Below are 24,193 nucleotides of genomic sequence, written 5' to 3'. Positions count from 1 at the left end.
CACAGTAAAAGATTAATCTCAAAACACTATACTCTTTTATTCCAAGTACTTTTTACTTACAAAAAAGTGATGTCACATATTTAGGCACACCGACCAGGATTTGGAAACATGTTAATAAAGATAATATACTTCATACAGACTTTTTGTGGTGCTGGTATTTATGGAACAAATATTAATAATTATAAATTAAGGAAGCCAAGGTATCCATTTCCTTATGTTAAATTACAAAACAAAAATCAATCCACTGACAGACGCGTAACAAAAGAACATTTCAAAACAAACCATTTAAACTGAAACACGAGTTCAAACCCTCACAACTTTGCATAAACGTATTGGCATATCCTTCACATTTAAAGGACAGATTTGAGTAGGTAACAGTGCAAGATATATGTTAAACGTCACATGGAGCAAGGAGCTGAGAGCAAACAGCATTGCAGCTTTGGTTTCTATAGTGACAAGTCTGGGAAATGTGACAAACAAAACACGAGCATCATTGACTCCTTAATGACAAATAGGTCTACGGCTCTGTTTTTCTGTAGCAGCAGTATTGTTGTTTGTTGTGCTCAGCTGTCAATCAACATGCAGGGCAGGTTAAGGGTCGCGGCCCACATTCGGACAGCGGCCGCCTGCTCTCAGCAGGAAGCATTTCCTGCTCTAGTCTGCATGCTGCTTTCAGTGGAAGGTCAAACACCTAGGGGTCAAAGGTCAAAGAGGATGCGTATATGAAAGAAATTAGTTTCTCCTGCTCAGATTCTAGACATGCAAATGTATAGTGTAGCTCCCCTCAGAGACAACACTATGCACTTATATACCTCAACCGGTCGTGATCTGACGAAGATTCACTGGTGAAGATAGACAGAGATTAATAATAACTAGTGATTTATAAACACACGGTGAGTGAAAAAGAAACACTCAGTCCATCAGGGGCCCCCAGCAGCCTAGACCTGTTGCAGAGTAACTAAGAGAGGATTCAGGGTCACTTGATCCAGCCCTAACCTGATACAGCCTAAGATAAAACGTCTGAGAGAGCAGATAAGAATCTCTGAGTAAGGCCCAGGTGGATGATAGATAACAAATAAAACTGGTTTTTGAGTTTTCCAGCAAGGATGGTTGGGGCTAAACATTAGGCTTCCAAATGAATTAAAGTGTCTGGAGTGAAAGATTGCTGCCATCCACCCTCCTCAGCCTTTGCTTTTATGGGACAATTAGCGGTGTTGATTCATTTAAACTAATCCGCTGTAACCAGATTTATGTAAGGCAGAGTAAAGGTGCTGCTGTTAATGACTTTCTGAATTCTTTGGTATTGGCTGTTCTCTTTTAAAAACAAACAAAAATTGTTGTAAAACTTCACCTTTCCCCACAAAGGAAAATTCCTACTGTTGTAATTCACAGTAAACAAAACACTACAATATCGGTAATATCCGCCTAAGCCCAGGGCCCCCAGGCTCCAGTGGGGCCTGGGTCACATCTAGGGTCATCGTCAGGAAAGTTTATGGGCTGAGCACTTTTTTGGTGGTGCTCTAGTCTACAGAGGAGATGCTCGACTACCTTGGGGAACTGAGCAGACACCTCATTTCTCTCTTCTGGATCCTTTTCAATGTTAAACAGCATGACAGGCTTCAGCTGATCTACCTCAGAGGAGCTTGAGTCGGAGGTGTTGCCGTCAGGTCGGGGGAACCAAACGTCACATCCTGGGGATAACAAAAAGGACATTAGCAGTATTGTTAAGAAGGGAAGAAAACCCCATCTGCATTTTCTGTTCAGCTTGTTTGTTCTTTTTTCCTGCCCTACTTATTATAGATGAATTTTATCATGTGCAAAAACTGAGACGCACTGCTAAAATTGCACTTTTCTTATATTAGAATATCTCAGGGATTAAATGTGTAGTTAAACTTCTTTACTGACAGAAAGGGGAGTTTCACTGGTCCGGTCCACTTAAGATCAGACAGAAAAAAAAAAAAGAATAATAATTTAAATAAATAAAAATGACCAGGCAACCACTGCTTTTCCTAGTGGCAACAAGGCTGCCATCTTTTTACTCTAGTGTGACTGAGCCATAAGGCAACTTGCTTCTTACTGGTTAGATCGATCACTTAGTATTGGTATTAGAACAATAATTTAAAAAAATAACTAAATAAATAAATCCTCCAAGACCCAGAATACATTTTTACCCCCCCATATAAATATACATTTTCCACAGTGTGATCACAATGTAATGGGCCAAGTGGTACCCAGTGGGCAGGGCCACGGCTAATGGCACTTTGGCTCATTGACCAGACCACAGACTGAAGATAAAAGATGGTCTCTGGGTCTCAAAAATGAAGGTTGGTTGGTGTGTTGCCGGGGTTGTGGGCGGGTGGGTGCATGGGGGCCCGGCCCTGGAGCAGGGTGCCGCCGGTGCATCGAGCCGCCTGGGGGGCTCTTCAACTGGTGGGGGGGATGGTCACATCTGGCAGGAGCTTTCTTCTCTCAGGAACTCTCTGCAGGAGGGGGAGATACAGGAGAGGTGGAGGAAGATCTCAGCCTGGGCGTTTACCGTCTTATGTAGTCTGGAAGATGTGTGGTTGGTGGGGTGGGTGCAGTTTTCTCTGTGGTGGGGTTGGGTGGACTGTCCAGGGCTCTGTGGAGCCGGGGGGCGCTACTGCACTGGGCCCCGGTCTGATGGGCCTGGGCCCCCCTTCCCTGGCGGGTCGCGGAGGGTGGGAGTGCCTACTGGGGTCAGCGGGGGAGCTGGCCCCAGGGAGGGGTTACCTGCCCCTCCCTTCCTTCCCTCCCCATCTCCAGCTGCCTCCCTCTTCCCGCTCCTCCACAACCACCCACACATGCAGGGCCTTGGAGTGGGGGTATGTCACCAGGGTGCAGAGGAGGCTACCCCCCCCCCCCCTGTCCCCTTCTGGCTGCCTCTGCCTCAATTTTATCCCACATCTTAGACATTCACATTATTCACACTCTCATTACACATACATATAGGATCTTGGGGGTGGGCACAATCACGGAGTCCAAATCACCATCAGGGTGTATACCTCACCCCTGACGTCGTTGCCCACCTCTCAATTTTAAATACACTTAGTCATTGAGGGTTAGCAGGAGGGACTATGCGCTTACCTGCTGCTCCTTGGCAGGTAGCTCCATGCCCTCCTGGGTTTTAATTGCACCTTAGAACACATATGCATCAACACTACAATGAGCGGGTGGAGGGAGGTTTGGAGTCTTCTCCCACCCCCATTCTCTGCGGCCTGCTGGAGCGGGAGGGCTAGTAGGAGGAGTTGGCCGTCCGACTGCGGTCTGGGGTGTGGGGCCTCCCTGCTGCTGCGGAGTCGGGGTGGTCTGCCTCTCCCCACCGCAGGGAAAAGGGTAACACCACCTGGGTCTGGGTGCAATTCCCCCCTCCAGGGGCAAGGGTACCTAGACCCGGATTGTAGAGTACGCTTGGGGAGTGTGATTGTGTGTACAGCGTCTCTTTATGTCTGTCTCCACGTTGGTTGAGTGTGGAGTGAGTGCATATGAGAGCATGAGGGTGGGAATGGATGTTTGTGTCTGTGTGTGCCTGTATGTCTGTGTCTATATGTCAGGTTGGGTATCAGACGCCACCTCTCTGGGGACACCTCAGGCCCTCCAAGGTTTGGAGGCCTATCTCCACCCACCACCACTTCCCCTGCCGGTGGCGGACTCCCTCAGGTGTCGGTGTGTTGGTGGTTCTTTGTGTCTGGGGGTGGGCGTCCGGGTACACACCGGCTCACTCCTTGGCGGCCGCTTGTCGGGGCCTGGGGCCTGGGGCTCGCTCGGGCCCCCTTTGGAGGTGGGGTGCCCCCGGCCTCTCGGCCTAGGGCTCGGTCACTCAGGCGCAGCTGGGGGCCGGCGGAGCTCACGGGCGCGTCACTGCAACCCCCCCTGGCTTCTGCTCCGCGGCTGCTGAGTGAGCCCTCATCTGGGACTCTCCTCAGCTCTTACTGGAACAGTGGCGTGGCTGCCCCTCTGTTGGTCTTCCATGGTCTTTTGTGTTCTGGGGGCCTCTGGATGTCTGGAGTTTTGATCTCCTCCATACCCGCTTCACACCCTGGAGGACGGGGCTGAGGCCCCCCCACACTCCCTAGCAGATCATTACATGGAGAAACCTTTGGAATGCAAGCATGCTGATCCACACAGGTATGCACACATGGGTATTCACAGACGCGGACTAAAGCTTTCTTGGCTGCTGCCTCAAAGCACACTGTGCGCTGTCTATCTTGCGTGCTGCACAATATTGTTTATTACTTAGTAAATACTGATATCTATGACTAGCTAGTTTATTATGATGGTGCTTTGTTTTCTCTATTATTATGTTGCTCTTTGTTGTTTGCTGTCTCCCCTGTTTGTTTGTTTGTTTTTTTTTTTTCTCCATACAGGTGACCCAGGAGTTTTTTTTTTTTGTCTCTCTTCCCCCCCCTTCTCACCGTCTCTTCTCCCCTTTGGTTTTCTTTCTTTCTCTCCCCCTCTCTCTCTCATTCATTCCCCCTGTCCTATTTATTAAAAAAAAAAAAAAAAAAAAAAAAAAAAAAAAATGAAGGAAGAGAGAACTATTTTCCTCCTGCACAATGAGGACATGCTGTCAGCTCTGACAACAACAACTTTACCGTTTTACATAAGATATATTCAAATATTTGCTACTACCAAACTTTACTTCATGTATTGCTACTTTATGACGTTGGACTTTTACTTGGGATGGAGTGTTTGATTGTATTAAGTTCTTTTTTCTTTTTTAAAAAAAATAAAGATAAGAAATGAATGTCTTCCTGTGCATTACTGTGTTTCATATTCTACGTCCCACTTAGACTAAATATGACATTAGAAGTGACAGAAGATACTGACCTGGGTACCCAGTCAGTAGCTTCCACTTTGAAGATCGAATGGCTGCGTGAATGGACACATTGAAGCCGGAGTTGGCCACCTGAGCCAAAGTTAACTCGCGCTGCCTGCCAGGACCTGTAGACAGAGGAGGACAGAGGACAGAGCTGATTCAAAGAAACCATCCATCTTAAAAACTACAGTTCGCTGATTAAGATGATATTAGTCCACCCCTGGATACAAAGCGCCTTCTGTGGATCGGAAACCAAATGAGAAGGTGGACTGGCATCAGCATACTTGACAATCACAGTTGGCATCAGGTGAAGGGTGTGAAAATAAATGTACTAATAACAGACTTGTGCTGCAAAATCTGCAGTGAAATAGAACAGTTTAAATAAACAAACCCCACGAAAATCCCTCCTGTTCGAGAACAAAAGTTGTTTTTTTAAATGTATACATTTCTGCAAACACACAGAACTTTGGGCCTGGAGGAATTTGACAGATACGGTGGTAATGTGGTCGACTCAGCACCATTCCTCCATGTTTGCCAAATATAATGAATAATGTGCTGTTAGTGCAGTTGTGCAGACACAAAGACAGAAACAAGGGTCGCAGTTACCAATGAGCACACTTTTATCAGTTTCATAGGGCCAAAGTAAATAACTGATCTTCCTTTTGATGGTGTAGAAATATCTGCAACTTCCAGTGATGGGAATAACGGCGTTACAAGTAACGGCGTTACTTTTTTCAGTAACGGGTTAAACTAATTACTATTCCTATCGTTTCAACGCCGTTACGGTTACTAACAAGAAAATGCGGTCGCGTTACTATTTTTCAACAAACAGACGGTTGAAGCTGTGTTCAGCTTACTGCACCTTATATCAGTTACACGGAAGTAGCTGTAAGTAATCCGGGCGCTACAGCTTTAAACAGCTGCGCGCGCTCCCGCGGACGGCAATCACTTTCTGGTAGACGATCACTTTTTGGCACAACACCCTAAAGGGGCAAAACAATGAGAGAGATTTGTGACGTTTAGCGTGTTTGGAGTGTGTAGTGTTGTGGATAGTTTTGTGTTGTGTGTCAGAACAATGAGGTGACTGCTGTCTCCAGGTATCAGGCTGTGATGTTCTCCTTTATAGTGGACAGAAATTATTTTTTTGTAGTGGCACAAATAATCTGTGCGGCATCTTATTGAATGCAGAACAGCTGATTGTTCTGTAAATAGTTTGAAATGGTTATTTTAAAAAAAAAAGAGAAAAAAAAAAGGGGGGTAAAAGGTAAATGGCTGCAAATAACTTTGTTTGCAAAACTTGTGCATATGATTTTAAAATTGACAATTTATATATTTGCATTTAAAGTTATGAAATATGATTCAATAAACATGTTTGTGGTTGTTACATTAAAAAACAACTTTTTCTACTCTGATTTTACGTTTTTTGTCCGATTTTAGATCAATTGTACAGTATGCCAAAATGAAAACATAACTGTAAATTCAGGCACGTGAGGTTGTGCTGAAAACAATGATACCAAACAAGACAAAGTAAATAGTTTTTAAAGGTGAAATGTAGAGGACACATCAAAAGTAGTCAAAAATAGCCAATTATACCCTGGAGCCCAGAGGGGTAAACATTTTTTTTTTTAAAGTAACGCAATAGTTACTTTTCAAGTAATTAATTACTTTTAGAATCTTGTAACTCAGTTACTTTTTTTGAAGTAATAACTAGTAACTATAATCAATTACCCTTTCAAAGTAACTTGCCCAACACTGTATTTCTAACCCTTATGGAAAATGTCTCCCAGGAGTGAGAACACATCTCCGCACCTTCAAACACAGGAGATCTGGCCTTCTCAGGTTCATACCGCTGTTGACCCCAACAATATGGTCCTGGTTAGACAGTCAAGTACAAGCAAGTCATTTCAGCCTCCTAACGCTGTCAAAAACAAGCATGTCCTCAACATTCTTCACATAAAGAGAAATCCGCACCCACACAAAGCCAAAGTTCCCCATCGGGGCTTGTTTAATAGAGCCGATCCCGCCGCAGCAACATGAGTGAGGGAATTAAAACATTTCCGATCTCAGCTTTTTTGCGACCACATGATAAAAGCTTCGACAATGAATTCTTTGCTGATCGTTGTGCGAATGACGTGTGGGTATCTCAAACACTTCCAAATGCAGAGCTAAGCTGCTCAGCTCATCTCAGATCAGCATCGCTCACATGGTTGCGTAAGAATGGGGTGTTCAGATTCAGGTGTGAACACAGTTATGTAAGCAGGTGATTAATGATTGACAGGCTTGATTAATTATGCTGCGCACGAGCTTCTTCTTCTATTCTTAAAAAGGGACTGAAACCTCAAACCCCAACAGATTGCCCGCAGTGTACACATGTCCATTTCTTACATTCATTCTTTGCAGGACAAAGGAGGCTGCACTCATCTGGATCCACAGCAGGATGACATACAAACAGGAGGAAGGGAGGGAGGGAGGAACAGTGGGAAGAGACCCCGAGTGAGCAAGAGAAGTTTCTAGAGGGAGAGCTGAGGAGTGATTTAAGGCTTGGGTGAAGTCCAGGAATCGTTCTCTCAGCAAGTGAGAAGTTCAGGGACCCCTCTGTGGCCCATTTAGCCACAATCCTTTTACTCACAAAGCGACAGCAAAGAAGATTTTGAAAAAGAGACTTGAAAGGAGTGAAAAAAAAAAAAAAGCATGAAGAGGAGAAGGAAAAGGAGAGAAGAGGAGAAGGAGAGGGAGGTCTCAAAGAGGGGCTGGGTTATAATAGGAAAGAAGAAAAAGGGGAAAAAAGAGAAGAATTTCAGCCTGGAAGGGAGGGTGGGTGTCAAAGCGGTGGCCGACAATAAACTTTCAAACATAAAACATGAGGTTGAAAGCTTGTAAAGCAGTGCTTTCCTTATCAAGCCAATGATTTAAATGTTAATGACCACCAGTAAACTTTGAGGGTAATTTGAGCAACACTGGCTGAAGCTGTACAAACAGCCTGTTTCAAAACAGACAATAAATCACTGTTTGGATTTTCTGGAATTATTCGTTTAAACAGGTTTGCGAATGAGGGATTTTATTAAGTTAAAGCTTCATTTACCAATATTTGTATTTGGTTTTCTTCCTCTCAGCTTGGTGCAACCAACTATTACAGCTTTCACATTACATTTTTTCAATGATTGTTTTTGTGTCTTTAAGCTTGTTTTGGTTTGACAATCAGCAACTTTAAACTTTTGTTACTCTAGTTCAGTACAAGAGGCCCTGATAAACTCAAAGTATACTCCCTGCTCAGCAATAAACAGCCCACCAAAGACATCAGCAACCAGTTAATCTGAGCCCACGGTTGCCCCTAAAGAACTGCTGATGGATGCTAATATTGTTTTGTTCCTCATTTTTGATGTCTACTACACATCATTAAAGACAGAACATACTGTACTTTGTAAAAGTCCTGAGCCATCCTTTATTTCTTTATATCTGGCTTCCAAGGACCTAATTTGGTCCTTGATAGTTATCTTGAGCAAAAGTTCTCCAAACTCTTAGATGTTTTCTTGGGACACGGTCTGCTTTTTAACTCATTTTCAGTCTAATCCTGTACACTGCCATTTTAGAAACACACTGCAGGCGGTTTAGTGTCACGTCTAAGCCTAACCTGCATACCTAACACCGACCTATCAGTCAAGGATGAAAAAGACATCTAACTCGAGGAATAAATCAGTATTGTATGAACATGCAACAGACAACTTAGCAAAGAACCAATTTTTAATTGGCTCTTTCAGCACTGTGTTACTGTCAGCCTGTCACAAAAACAGTTTGCTTTCACTACTTAAGTTGAATCTAAGAAAAATGCCAAAGGTCAAACTGTTTGACAGGCATTAACTGACAAAAACCTGCCAAACCTGCCATGGTGTGCAGTGTTCCTTTAAAACAATTTGAGGAAAAGACAAGTAGGACAAAATTATAAGAATCAGGCTTTATGGACATGACTTTCAGATATTGTTCATCTGCTGTACACAGTTTTAAGAAACAAGAAAAAAAACAACACAGATACCTAACACAGGGCCAGAGCAAAGCATCTGTCATCAATTCACCCATCTACTGTTCACTGAAGCCTTATCAGAAATGGTCTCTATGGAAAGATGGTTGTCAAAAAGCCATTCTTAAGGAAGGCAAGCAGAGAGAGAAGACTGGGGATGCCAAACACACAAGAAGTGGACTGAAAATCAGTGCCAACGGGTCTTATGGGATCATGAATTCTAATTTCAGTCAGTAGACGTCGACAGTAGAGGCCCGTGAGTTTATATGCTCATCTGTAACACATGGTTGAGGCTCTTTCATGGTTTTGGGCTGCATTTCATTCAGTGGTTTTTAGGAAGAAAAATGAAGGACTTTCGAACGAAGAAAAGTACCGTCAGATTTTCATCCATTGTGCAATACCATCTCCAAAGTACCTGATTCACAATGGCTTCTTTTCAGCGTGACATTGATAGCAGATAAACTGGCAATACAGTAAAAGCATACCTGGAAATACACATGCACACACACACACATCATGGATTGGCCTCCCCGGGGCCCGTAACAACATTATTTCCGCACTTGCATCATCTTGACAGAGAACGGAACAAACAGGGACTCACTAGTGAGCATTGAGGCCTGGTCCAACCCACCCACTAGAGAGTCGCTAATGTAGATAAGTGAACATGATCCCACCAGTGAACACCAAAGGTTGCCCTTAAACCTGAAATTAAGCCCAGATCTGTGCAGTGCTTAGCTGACTTGAAATACGGATTGACGTCGAACACTGAAAATCTCATATTAAAGCAGGCTGACGTTCATTGTTGAATATGGACTCGGGAAGGAGCGTGACTTGTACAAACTCTAAAGGACTGCTGTTTAAAGAAATCCAGATAATATTTTGAAAAGCCCCTAATACATAAGACTACTGTTTGTTTCACATATGTTTGATCAACATATTAATATCTGTCTGATACATCTGTGAAGCTTTTCAGTCCCAAAAAAGTTTGCAAAAAAAAGAAACAGAGAGCAACCAAGGCTCAGTTGGTAGAGTGTGCTGTCCACTAATAGCAAGGTTGGTGGCTCAGGTTGCAGTTCCTCCACACGTCTGCGTGTCCTTGGGCAAGAAACTAAACCAAAAGTAGCTCCCTATGGCAGGACGGCACCTTGTAGGTCTCTGCTGCTTTAAAAATGCTGTAGGAGAAACACTTTAGAGCATTTTGGAAAAACCACCAAGGTTAAAAAGGTGCTATATAAGCAGGATTTTTTTTTTTTTTTTACCATTTCAGTCCCCTTGGACCTTTACTATTTTTAAATGTGTAACTGAGGTGTAGTATCCGCCCCAAAAGTCAGAAAGCACGGCCCCAGATAACTGCCCTGCTACCTCCCCAGAGATGGAAGCGGTTTGGTCCACTAAATATTAAGTGGTTTAGACAAGGATGAGTCCAAAAAAGCAGTCCCATAGCAGATTTCCTGTAAAACCTCCCTACAATCAGAGGTTAAAGAGCGAACACCCGCCCTGCCCTCTAACATCAGCTTTCTCAGATTTCCTCCCTGGCGACTGATTACAGTGTCAACAGTGAATGATTAGAGTTTCACCCCCGTGTTATCAGCATTCCTCAGAAGAAAACAAAATATCTGTTATATACGAAACAGTGAGGGGAAAAAAAATCTGATAAAATTCTCTGGATTCAGCTCATTTTAACTAAGATTCCAAACACTCTTTACAAACCTAACAATTTCAAACACTCTTTTTGCTTTATTCAAATGTTATATAAGACTCTATTCTAAGGTCTAAGCTCAAACAATGATCCTTTCATACAGGCTTAATGAGAAAACACAGCAGAATTACATTGTTAGTAAGAAAAGGAGAACATATCCTACACTGCAAGCACACAGAGGAGGAGGAGGTCAGTGCATGAGGTTTTCATCATCTTAAACCTTCACTGGCATGTGAATTATGACTAAGAGTGTTTAAGCTTGCCTGTGTGAGTTTCATCCTCAGTACACAAGCATGCAGGTTAGGCTTAGCCGTGACACTAAACTGCCTGCAGTGTGTGATAAACAGATGATCTGCCAGGCAGCCTGCAGTCCACCTTTGACCCAATGTGAGTACACTCCAGATACCCATGACCCTGCACAGGACGAGCAGACTGATTTACAGCAGCGCCGCTTAAGAACAGCTAAAATCCATATCATGATTACCTGTCACATTTATTGCAATAACAGGTCAGCCCTCCATCGTTCTTTACTGCTTATTCAATTCAGGGTCGCTGGCGAGCAACCTATACTCTAGCTGTTATAGGGCAAGAGGTTGGGTAGCACCAGACCTGTCACCAGTTCGTCACAGGGCCCATCACTTCTCTTAATTACTATTTTTTTTTTTTTTTTTTTTTTTTTTTTAAATGTAAGTGAATGTAACTAATCTGCATAATGTTTTAATTATCTGCACTGTGCAGAAAAGAAAATAATTTAACATAATTATTGTATTATAAAGAGTTACATGGATCTTTGGAAACTCATTTCTAGATCTGTATCTTTTTTCATTAGCTCTACCAAAATAGTTTTGAATAATTAAAAGCTCAAAATAGTCACATCCACTGGTCAGCTGGGACCTTTCTCTGCGGGGCTTGCCTGTCTCAGGGTATTCTCTCCCACAGCCCAAAGACACAATTATACGATGTGTTAGCCCTTTGATGGACTGGCGACCAGTCCAGGGTGTACCCTGACCTCACGCTATGACAGCTGGGATAGACTCCACCTACCTGGAGACACCGAACTGAATAAGCAGTGATGGTCAGTTTATACTTTCTATTTTTTTTTTTAATGAATCATATACATTCAATTTAGCTTCACTGAAGATTTTCTTCTTGGGGTCATTTCCCACCAGTGGGGTCATCCCACCAGTCCTTTAAACCAGCACTATTGTGATTAGCTGCACCCTCATAAACAAAAGCTTTAATAAACAACAGGTAGGTGGAGCTTCTGGGCTCACAGTCGAAACAGTGTTTCCAAGTTGATCATATCAGGGCTATCTGATATTTATGACATACATGTAGCTGTTTAGCAGCTTCCCCAAAGCAATGCCCACTCATGTATTTTCAATGGATTCATTCTAAGTTCATGACAATGTATCAGATGGTTGAAGACATTATTACACACAAATCAATCCATATTTCCAGTATAATTTTCTATTTTCTATTAAATAACCTTAAAAAAAAAAAATACTCACTCAACCTTTAGGGAAAGGCATAATTGACTTTAACAATGGACATTCTGTGAAATCAGCAGTTTGAATTAATTGAGAAAATTTTCAGACATACTGAAAAAAAGATTTCCAATAATGTTAAAGTGGAAAAAAGAAATGTGAACTTACATGGAGCAATGTCATAATACAGAGGGTCGATGTTGTGCAGCAGCTCCAGTCTGGGTGAGGCAAACCCTTTGCTGTAAGATAAAAGCAGTGTTGCACTTCAATAAGAGAACACACAACCAACACACCACGCTGACTCATGTGCTGTGAAACCCACCGGGATCTGTAAATCTGAAGCAGCTGGCTGTTGCTCACCAGGCGGTCATATGCGCTGACCGCACTCCACCACAGAGAAAACGCACCACTTTCTCTGACCACACTGACTGATAACACAACTGAAATAAGTCTCACTCTCTCACTGGGTGCTTCCCTGTTCTGGGCCTTCGTTTGGTTTACCCTTCCCAGGCCGTGCTGTCGGGGCTGCTGTTTTCTGCAACTGGGACGTCCAATTAAAACACAATGAAAGCAGCGTTTTGTGCTCTGTAGTGCTGCTCACACGGCCGTGCCAGCAGCTGGTGGTCAGCTGACACGCAACGGCCAATCGAGTCAAGTGGAGGCTGCGAGTAGTAGTTTGCGGTCCTGGCTAAGCCTCGATTTTCTGCCGGGGCTCTGCTGTAGCCCTCAATTTCACCTCTTTCACTGTGTCCGCATTTAGTTTACAAATATAATGAGTCAGTCAAATGGGACACAGTGACAGCTCGCCTCACATGGAAAGCACATCTGTGGTCTGCAAGCTGCTCCGTGTGACTTATCGATTTACTAATAGCTTCTTTGCAAAGTTCTCCAAAACACAAGAGGTCATCCAGACGTTTAATTGAATATATTACATTTAACAAAATTGCATCATCTCAGGCATGTCCTGACATAAAAGGATTTGCAGCAAAACAAATTAGCTGATCTAACAGGAGGACAGCTTAATTTTTAGTCTGAAGCGAAGCTGGGGGGGGCAGAACAGAGGGATGGATGGACTACAGATTTGTGTGAGAATGACTGATGCAATTTCCTTCTCTTTGAGCTCTCAATGCCACAGCAACAAAGGGCTTATTGAAGAAGCAGGGGCTCCTACGAGAAGAAGACAGAGGTAGCTGGAGAGTGCGAGCATGGGGCGGGGGTGGGGGAGGGTCTGAAAGGGGCACCAAGAGAGGGCAAGCTGTCAAACTTAAGAGCTGGTATCACTCACAAAAACCCTCCAGGCTACAGCCAACTTCCCCCTCAAGTCCTGTGACAGATCTTGACAGTAAAAAAAAAAAAAAAAACGGCCCAGCTCACCTGATCGCGTTCCACACATCGAAGCCGTCCAGCGGCTTCGTGCCTGTGGTGTTTCCTCCTGCCAGGCCGACAAGTGTAGGCAGCCAGTCGGAGATGTGGATGAGCTCACGGTTCACGGTACCCGGCTGTTTCAGTAATGGGCTGGCAACAAATCCAACGCCTCGGACTCCTCCTTCCCATAGTGACCACTTTCTCCCTCGCAGAGGCCAGTTGCTGCCACCAGACAGCGTTTGACCTCCATTATCTGAAACAACCACAGGGGCAAAAGGTATGAAGATCATTTGTAGATACTGAAACAATGTTCAAAATTTCCCAGAGTCTGGATTTCATATATGTTCAGGTTCCAATGTCACTCTGTGGAAATTCGGTTTCTGAATGTTGATTGTACATCAGCCAAACATTTTATATTTCCAGCAGACATGTGGGAAACCATGAAAATGAATTTAAAGGTGGAAAACCCATCTAAGCGATATGTGCTCAGGTTTTGATGAGTCAAATACTCTTTAAGCAAATGCATAAAGTTGTTTTCTTTCTTCTTCTTTTTTTTTTTTTAAGGCAAAAAAGCAACAGGAAACTCCTATCACCTGATAACATTTTATCCAGTCAGCTGATATCCTTCCACTTTATGTTACCTAATTCAAGTGAGCTGAATCACTGATCACTGTATGCCAATAAGGTCAACTGTGACTATAGCAGCAACTGTAGCCTTTAACCTTATAGCAAATGAACAGCATCAACAAGCTGCAACATTACAAAGTTTCACAGCTGACACAATGTAATGTGCCAATTTGCTATGGGGGCTACACAGGGTTTTATTTTGTTGTTGTCAATTTCAGATGTGTGACATACAGTCATGTGAAGAACAATCTTCTATAGATTTCACTGCAAATCTATGAATTTTGTTTTTTAATAAAACTGCATAAAGTCCAGTGATCAGCAATTATTGGGAAACTTCATGTGGTGCTGAGCTAAAGTCAAAGCATCATTAAAGTCATTAGGGATTCATGTACTCTGTAATATGACTGTAAAAATTCAATAGCAATCCATCCAAGCGATGAAGGATTTCAGTTTGAACAACCAATGAAGCAGCTGTCAGTGCACTCCCCAGGGCTGCTATTGCTGAAAACAAGTGATCAGCTGAGACATTAAAACAACACGCCGATATTGTCTCACTGTCTGACAAATACACCTATAAAATATCCAACCATTACACAAGTGCACACACAGGCGGTTAGACTGTCATCATCCCAATAAGCCGATCCAGTATAAATACTCTTGACCAGTCACATCCAGGCAAGGCTCCCCTTTCACAGGCAAAGTGTCATCCAAGTCCAGGAAGTAGTCTGTGTCGATTCCCGAACGGTTTTTGGAAGAGACCGTCTGCTTCTTAATGTCTTTTCAAGCTGCTTCGCCTCTCTACAGGCCAACTCTGTCTTTCCCAGCTCCCCCAAAAGGTCCCTTCATCCTCGTTGCTCATTTGCTTACAGTAAATTCCCAGTGAGGCTGTCAGTTTACAGAAAATGTCATCATAAAGGAAACTCAAAGTCCAACCAAACCAAATTCTGCCAATTCTGTCCTGTTAAGCTTAGTCAGTGATAACAGCTTGACCAGGATGGATTCAAAGTGTGAGCTGGAAATGTGACCAACCAAACAACTGATAAGCCTTCTTTCAGTAAGTTATAGTTAAACATTTATCTGGTCAAATCACAGATTACATAAGCTCTGCACCACATTTACACAGAAGCAGGAAGTACTCTGAGTTTTTCCACTGCTTCAGCTCAGCAGAGTCAGTGTCTGCCCAGCATATGGTTGGCTCAATCCTCAGAATCACAGCGAGCCAAATGTGTAAAGGAACAATGAAACAGGCCACCTACCGTAGCCCACCACAGGCATAAAAACGCTCACACTTTACTTTCACAGCATTGTTCCTGTCTTCTAATTACCCTTTAAAAACACTAAACCCCCTAAAAATAACCCTCAAACGTAGTTACCTACTTCAGATGCAAATCATTAGATGTTCCACGTGTGGAAACCTGCGAGCAGGCACAGGTTTAAATGATGTGGTTTATGGCCCGTCTTGGCCACATTACGTTCTTCATCAAAGGTTTATTAGATGTTTTTCCTTTGTCTTTTTCTCGGCGAGTTGCCTGTAGAGCTCTACACGAAGACATGAGCTAAGAAAAGTTTTCCTTACTTCTATCAGCCGGCAGTGACGTTTGAACAAACATGGCAAAACACCGCCCTCTAGTGGGCATCTGCAGAAATACAGCTGTCAGCCAAGATAACTTAAAATAAATAAATCTGGGACATTTGAGATCTCTTTCAGCTCGTGGAGACTGATTTCAACATCATGGAGTCAATTTTGGGATTACATGAAGAGATAGACGGCACTGAGACACAGCTCTAATTAGTGCTCAGCTATATAATGCATTAATTTCTAAATAAATAAATAAATAAATAAATAAATAAAAACAACATCAACTGTAGAACAAATAGTGGTTTATCTAGCATCTCAGTTTAAAAAACCAAAAACAACAACAACAACAACAACAACTAATAATTAAACTCATACCAGTTGAGAACACAAGGACCGTGTTGTTCCAGAGTCCCACTTTCTGTAAAGCCAGGGTGATGTTGCCCACCGCCTCATCCATAGCTGACACCATGCCGGCATAGAGCCTGCGATTGGTGTCTGTGATAAAACTGTAGGGAGTCACGTAGCGCTCTGGCACCTGCAGGGGTGCATGGACCGCCTGCAGCGCCACATACATGAAGAGTGGCTGAAAGATAGAGGGAAACGGGGACAGAACATTCACACTGTTGTCATTACAGACGTTAAATGCCCCCCGATGTCTGAGCTGATAACCTTCTATACATGTTAAATCTAGGATTATGATTAAGATAACTAAGGTTAACTCTACGAATTGGTTAGGCTAGCAGTTTCACAGTTAATGTATGTGATGAGATGTTGTGTGTCACCTTTTGAGAGTTGTGTCTCTCAATGATGCTGATGGCCCTCTGGCTCAGCAGCTCAGTGGAATAGACCCCTTCGTATCCTGTGGCGACGTCTTCCCCATCTCTAAGGTCCAACGCACAGCGGCTCAGGTTCAGCGAGCGGCTTTGATAACAGCGGAAGTGAGTGAAGTAATCCTCACCACCTGTCAGGTAACCTGTGGCACACAGCGGGTAATCAATACATTAAAAACAGCTTTAAAAACATTGAAAGCACAGTCATGCATGGTAATTTATCCTGTTATTCTTTATATGTTCATTATATCACTTTATATAGTGAGATGGCAAAAAACCAAAGAATATTAAATATTTATTACATATTTATTATTCTTCTCTGTAAGCTACATATTCACTGTCCATTACAGACACTATTAGCAAAATTTACACGTAATGTCGCAGTTTGTTTTGAGGTCTGCTACGACACAGAATTTTTATCATTCGTAAAGATCTGAATGTGACAGAAATGATTCCCAAAAACCACATAGATAATGAGAATTCTGGTACTGGCAGTTTATATAGCACGTGTCATTCAGACGTGTGTGTATATTGGGTAGTTTGAGAACAGACGGACGTGATCTATGAGACTACGATCAAGATGCCAGATAAATAATGACACTAGTTTTGTTAGGCTTTAAATATAGATGGGAAAGTACTGTATGTGCTCAAAAATTAAAAACAAAAATCATTAAATACATAATGTTATTTAAAAATAATGCAAAATGTCTATAATACTGTTCGACCTCTGGACCAGTAGTATAGGGAAGCATTTTTAATAGTCGCAGTTTTTTTTAATTTATGTCACTCTTTAAAAAACAAGAAGACTTAAATTCTCAATTTGACTTTTACTGGGATAAACAAAGGCTACAATAAAAATGCTGTAGTTGTGGTCAGCTACTGAGGAGCTCATTTCACATGTGAAGAAATTGCAGACTTTGGCATGACACACAGCGAGCAATGCAGCAAGCGGTTAGGAAAGTTTCCTCAGCAGAGGTATACGTGTTGATTTGTCAACAAAATTGTTCAAAAAACAAGATGGCTAAACCTTCGCAAGAACAGTCCTCCCTTAAGGCGCTATGCTCTAGTCCAAACGGTGCTTTTGTCCTCTGCATGTTTAGAACTGGATTTATTCACTTAACAGTGTCCTCTTCAGTGAAGTCAAACCTCTTCATCTAAGCCCTCTTCAGTTTTTAGCATGTGGCCTTAGCATCTAAGGTGTCAGCATTAATGATTGGGGTGAACAAAAACCTTGCATTAACTGTTGGGTAACTTCGCTTTTAATACACGAGCTAATATTTTTAGTTCAAATGCAAAAGATTCAAATGTATCATGAAGGTGACGTGTAACTAAGGCAATCGTCACTTACTATGTGCATGATTTTACACAAAGATAAACACATGAGCTGTTACTGAGTAGCATTCATGCAAAATGTGCTCCGTGAAGCGTTTCTTCCACATTATACAAACCAAGGTACGTGTCAAAGCCACGGCGTGTGGGCAGGCAGTCCTTCATGTACATGCCCAGGTGCCACTTGCCGACCATGTGTGTGGCATACCCCGCCTCCTTCATGAGCTGAGGCAGCAGTTTCTCATCCAGAGGAACGCAGTAAGGCTGGCAGGGCCAGATGATCTGGTGCTGCATACCGGTGTGGATCTGAAGTTTAAAGACAAACACAAACGGTTAAGAAGAAATTTGCAATTTAGTAAAAAGGGAACAAAATCGTTAAAAAACAGAAAAGAGGAAAACAACAGCCTTTGTGGTGGCGATGACTCAAACAGAAGTTTCAAAATAAATGTCCTGACTTTGTCTTGTTCTCCTTTCCATCAACATCTATTATTATAATAATAATAATAATAAGTAATTCCCTAGAAAGACTCCATTAAAATAAAGTTTACAAATCCAAAGTAGAGCCTGTAGGAAGACTGTTCTCATCGTGCAGGGAAGGGTCCTCTGTGATTGGCTTAACCAAATTTCACAAGAAAAAAAAAAAGAAAAAAAGAAAAAGAAAATCTAACTATTGTTTAGAAGTGTTGGTTATAATAACGGGGATTGTTCCTTACAGGAAAGACAATTTAACATGCATAAACACCAAATAATGCCACGAAACATGTGACGTTAACATCGGACATAAGAGTGTTAGCTCGCTAGCTAGCTGGAATCACAATGGCCTCCATCAGTGACTCTTCATGCTACTGATGCAAATTCTTTGGTGATCTTTCCACTTTTGCTGTGGGTGGATGTGCAGCTTACGCCTTTATGAAGGCCAGCAGGGAATGACTCCTGCGGTTAAAAAAAAAAAAAAACCCCACATCTGGTTGCATTAAAGTTTACAGTGGGGGAAATAATTATCTCATCCCCTGCTGAATTTGTAAGTTTGCTCACTTACAAATAAATCACAAGTTTCTAATTATTATGGTAGTTTCAATTTAGAGAGAAACGGTATCAACCAAAAATCCAGAAAAAAAAAAAAAAAAAAAAAAACCAACACACATTACTTAAATATGTAAATTGAGTTGCATTTCACTGAGTGACCTACAACCTAGCCAGAATTCTGGCTCCCACATCCTGATCTCGATTCTGTCCACAGAATTGATCATCTGTTCATTAAATATCCTGTTATCGATCCGTGAAGATGACACAACAATGACGTAAACTGCAGTATGTGGTAAAGACATAAAGACCTGGATCAACTCTAATTTCCTGCTGCAGATAAAACTCTAAAAATCTTAGAGACATGTTATCTAACCAGATACTTACTCTGGACGGCATTACCTTGGCCTCCAGTAACACTGTGAGGAATCCTGGAGTGATTTTGATCAGGATTTGTCCTCCAATGTCCATATTGAAAAAAATATGTAGGACTACTTTCTTTAAGTTGCGCAATATTCTCTAAAATTAAAACAGAATAGAATGTACAACTGTATAGTGACAATAAAGGCAATGAGATACAGAGCATCTCCTACTCAGTGTAAACATGCTGGGGGGGTACAGTTCTGCAGCGCTATCATAGTTGATGCACCTGTAGCACTTCCCTGAGGGAAGCAGGCTGAACATGTTGAAGCCAGGGTGGGAGCTGTCCTTGATAATGTTTGCTGCTCTGCTGAGGCAGCGGGAGGAATAAATGTCCATCAGGGAGGGGAGAGGGCAGCCGATGATCTTTTGTGCTGTCTTGACCACACTCTGAAGCCTCACTCTATCTGCTTTGGTGCAGCTGCCGTACCATACCGTGATGCAGTAGGTTAGCAGGCTCTCAATGGACGAGCGGTAGAAGGTCAGCAGCAGGTTGGAGTTCAGCTTGTACTTCCTGAGGACTCTCAGGAAGTGCAGCCGCTGTTGGGCCTTCTTGATGACCGCTGAGATGTTTCCTGTCCAGGAGATGTCAGCAAAGATGAGGACACCAAGGAACCGGAAAGTGTGGACCCTCTCCACACACTCCCCGTTGATGTAGAGGGGGGGCCAAGTCGGTGCTGTGTCTCCTGAAGTCAACAATGAGCTCTTTGGTTTTCTTAGTGTTCAGTGCCAGATTGTTTTCTGAACACCATGCTGCCAGCTTCAGGACTTCCTCTCTGTACTCTGCCTCGTCTCCCTTCGAGATGAGTCCAACTACCGTGGTGTCATCAGCAAACTCGATGAGAGTGCTGTTGTGGGTCGAACTGCAGTCGTGGGTGTAGAGAGAATAGAGGAGGGGGCTCAGCACACAGCCCTGTGGGGAGCCGGTGCTCAGTGTGCGAGTGGAGGAGAGATGAGGGCTGAGTCTTACAGTCTGGGGCCGGTTTGTGAGGAAATCCTTTATCCAGGCACACGTGAGAGGAGGGAGGCCAAGAGTGACCAGTTTGGTGATGAGGATGTCCGGGATGATTGTATTAAAGGCTGAGCTGTAGTCCACAAAGAGCATTCGGACGTAGCTTTGCCGCTGCTCTAGGTGACTCAGCACAGCGTGGAGGGCTGTGGCGATGGCGTCTTCTGTGGATCTGTTTGCACGGTATGCAAACTGGTGGGGGTCGAATTCTGGGGGGGAGGTAATCCTTGATGTGCTGAAGGACTAGTCTCTCAAAGCATTTCATGATTACCGGTGTGAGGGCCACAGGGCGGTAATCATTCAGGCTGGAGATGGGAGACTTCTTCGGCACTGGGATGATTGTGGCCGATTTTAGACAGGATGGGATGGCTGCCTGATCCAGTGAGAGGTTGAAGAGTCTGGTGAAGATGAGGGTGAGCTGGTGTGCGCATGCTCTTAGTACCTTGCCAGGTACTCGATCTGGACCGGCCGCCTTCCTGTGGTTCACTGCTAGGAGCACACGTCTGACATCGTGCTCTGTTACAGTGAGTGGAGCGGTGCAGGAACCAGGTGAGGATGAGGATGGGAGCAGGGCTGAAGCAGATGAGTGTTGCTGTTGTGGTGTTTCAAAGTGGGCGAAGAAGCTGTTTATTTCCTCTGCCAGCTGCCCACTCGGGTTTTCTGTTTTCGCAGTAGTCAAAGGAGCTTGCAAAGAAAAGCGTCTGGATTTCTTTAAGTTGCTTGAAGACGTTTCACCTCTCATCCGAGAAGCTTCTTCAGTGGGAGGGAGGATAAGAAGGACAGACGCAACAACATTGTCATCCCCTATGTAGCCGGTGTATCAGAGAAACTCAGGAGAGTTTTCTCCAAGCATGACATCCCAGTGTATTTCAGACCCAGCAACACGCTCAGACAGAAACTGGTTCACCCGAAAGACAAAACGCCAAAACACAAACGTAACAATGTGGTGTATGCTGTACAGTGCAGCGAGGAATGCCCAGACCTCTACATTGGAGAGACCAAACAGCCACTTCACAAGCGCATGGCACAACACAGAAGAGCCACCTCCACAGGACAAGACTCAGCAGTCCATCTGCATCTTAAGGATAAAGGACACTCTTTCGAGGATGCCAATGTTCACATTTTGGACAGAGAGGACAGATGGTTTGAAAGAGGAGTGAAAGAAGCCATCTATGTCCACTGTGAGCGACCATCTTTGAACAGAGGCGGTGGTTTACGACACCAACTCTCTGCCATAATCCAGTTTTGAGATCCCTTCCCAGACGCCTTAACGCCCACTCACATCCTGGGCCATCTGACCTCAGGAATTCGCATGATAAGGTGGGGCCAGGTTTCACAATGAACACACCCGAAACTCTGGCTGATTGGGACCCACGCCCAGTTTCCCACCTTGGCTCAGGCGATTAGAGGATCATCAGGGGGTCCTTTTGTCCCTCTGTGGGGGGTCACTCCTACTAGGTTTATATCTGGGACTCTCCACCATTTGACCTTAGAACTGAAGAAGCTTCTCGGATGAGAGGTGAAACGTCTTCAAGCAACTTAAAGAAGTCCAGACGCTTTTCTTTGCAAGCTCCTTTGACTACGATGACCTGGATGACTGAGAACCTTCACAGACATGTTTTCGCAGTACTGCCTCTGTGGTTGATGATGTCTTGCATTCCCTGCCACACCTCTCGTGTGTTGTTGCTGGACAGGTGGGACTCGATGTTCCTTTTATGGTCTGACTTGGCTTTTTTAATCCCCCTTTTCAGGTCAACTCGAGCAGCCCTGTACAGAGCTCTGTCACCTGACCTGAAGGCGGCATCACGGGCTTTGAGGAGTGAGCGGACCTCGCTGGTCATCCAGGGTTTTTGATTTGGGAAAACCCGAATGCTTTTGTCCACTGTCACATTTGCAGTACAGAACTTGATGTAGTCCAGTGCTGATCCTGTGAATGTTTCTAGGTCCTGGTGTTCAAATATGTCCCAGTCTGTCTCTGTGAAGCAGTCCTGTAGTTTGGAGAGAGCATTTTCCAGCCAGGTTGTAACAGTCTTTGTGGTGGGCCTGGCACTGCGCCTGAGGGGGGTGTAGGCTGGGGAGAGCAGGAGGGAGAGATGGTCGGACTGACCGAGGTGGGGGAGGGGTATGGCTCTATATGCATGCTTGATGTTGGAGTAAACATGATCTAGAGCGTTTTCTCCTCTGGTGGGACATTTGACATGCTGATAGAACTTTGGGAGTACAGTCTTTATGTTGGCCTTATTAAAGTCACCTGCAATTATGTGAACACCGTCCGGGTGGGCCCGCTGCTGTTCGTTAATGGTGTTCAGCAGGATAGAGAGCGCCGTGTTTACGTTGGCATCGGGTGGAATGTACACAGCCGTGATGATCACTACTGTTAGCTCTCTCGGTAGAAAGAAAGGCCGGCATCTTACCGACATGTACTCGAGGTTCGGGGAGCAGTGACTGTTTATAATTGTCCCGTTGTTGCACCAGCTTTCATGCACGTAAATACATCCATCTAAGAGTGATGCTGAAGACACTAGTTCGTGAATGTGTTACTTCTTGGGTGAACTATTATAATTCGTTATAATCAGGCTGTCATAAAAACTCAATGAAGAGCCTTCAGTTAATCCAAAAATGATGAAGCAAGAGTCCTGACAGGGACTAGAAAGAAAGAGCAGATTTCTCCCACATTGGCTTATTTTTTACTGGCTCCCTGTTAAATTCAGAATTCAATTCTAAATCCTTCTGCTCACATACAGGTCTTGAATAATCAGGCCACATCTTATCTTAAACACCTTATAGTACCATATCACCCAAATAGAGCTCTTTGCTCTCAGACTGCTGGTTTGTGGTTTCTCTGATAATTAAAAGTAGAATGGGAACTCTTTTCCTCAGTCCCTCCTTCTGTGGAACCAGTTACCACTTAGGATTCAGGAGACAGACGGCCTCTCTACTTTAAGATTAGGCTTAAAAGCTTCCTTTAAAGGAGTTGACTTTAACCCCCCCTTATAGCTGTGCTGCAAGAGGTCTTAGGCTGCTGGGGGCTTCCCATGATGACTGTTCTCCCTTGAGAAGCTTTATTACCAACCATTTGCTATGCCTTTAATGCAGCCACCATCAGTTGTGGTCTCCCTGTCTTCAGTTTAGCAGGAGAGATTCTGTAATCCTCCACTTTAGTAATTTTTGTGTGTGTGTGTTTTTTTTTTCTTCAGACCTTTGGGTGTTGCCAACTTGGCCACTTTATTCTGTCTTTTTAGAAAAGCAGATTGTTGATTTGACCACTCCTGAAGCTTTTGCTCCTCTCGTCACTAATATGGCATTATGTTGCATAAATATGCTTAATTGTGGACAAAATATAAAAAAATGCCTCACTGTCCAAATACTTATTACCTGACTCTATATAGATGTCCGTCTTTTATTTATTTTTAAGCCTACCAAGTAACTAATGTGATATTTTCCAACTCGTCGAATGAAGTGACAGTAACGATTCTAAAATATTGGAATAGATTCATTATTTTGTTCCCCTGTATGCGTTTGTAGCCATTTCACTGATTTATTTAGCATATTCACTTAACACCTATTAAAATGATTGATCGTTTACACCGGTAATTTGTGTCAGAAAAATTAAGAATTAAGTTCAGATCAGGACTGTTTGGCTTATTGGTCATTAAGAAATATCGACTGTATTTAACCTATCTTTATATCCAGTCTGTGTTCTCACCTGATACCTCCCGGTCATGAGCTGGTTCCTGGAGGGGGTGCACAGAGGCTGCACATAGTAGTTCTCCAGGCGGACTCCTCTGGACGACAGCTTGTCCAGGTTTGGCGTCCTGATCTCGGAGCCGTGGTAGCCGATATCGTACCAGCCGAAGTCATCGGCCAGGATAAACACGACGTGAGGCTGCCGAGCCGCTAAAGTTTGAGCTAAATTTACTATGAAAGTCGAGGCAATGATCCAGTAAACCACCTTGCCATTACCTTCAGTCAT

The 24,193-nt window shown here is 43.6% G+C and overlaps 1 protein-coding gene across 1 annotated transcript; it reads right to left on the bottom strand.

Annotated features, from left to right (window-relative positions):
- Positions 1 to 315: 315 nt before the first annotated feature.
- On the bottom strand, positions 316 to 24,193 carry arsb (arylsulfatase B). The gene is made up of 8 exons (XM_085360001.1): positions 23,927 to 24,193; positions 17,888 to 18,074; positions 16,392 to 16,582; positions 15,985 to 16,192; positions 13,413 to 13,656; positions 12,207 to 12,277; positions 4,849 to 4,962; positions 316 to 1,691 (listed from the first exon to the last, which is right to left on the bottom strand). The coding sequence occupies exons 1-8, from the start codon at positions 24,191 to 24,193 to the stop codon at positions 1,426 to 1,428; spliced, it is 1,548 nt and encodes a 515-aa protein (XP_085216127.1). The 3' UTR covers positions 316 to 1,425.

The sequence above is a fragment of the Diplotaxodon limnothrissa genome, linkage group LG7 (assembly GCF_057381915.1).
Source record: "Diplotaxodon limnothrissa isolate DT_005_m linkage group LG7, D_limnothrissa_male_GT1.1, whole genome shotgun sequence".
Lineage (NCBI taxonomy): Eukaryota > Metazoa > Chordata > Actinopteri > Cichliformes > Cichlidae > Diplotaxodon > Diplotaxodon limnothrissa.
Note: the sequence above shows the minus strand (reverse complement) of the source record. Positions and strands in the feature narration are given on the sequence as shown.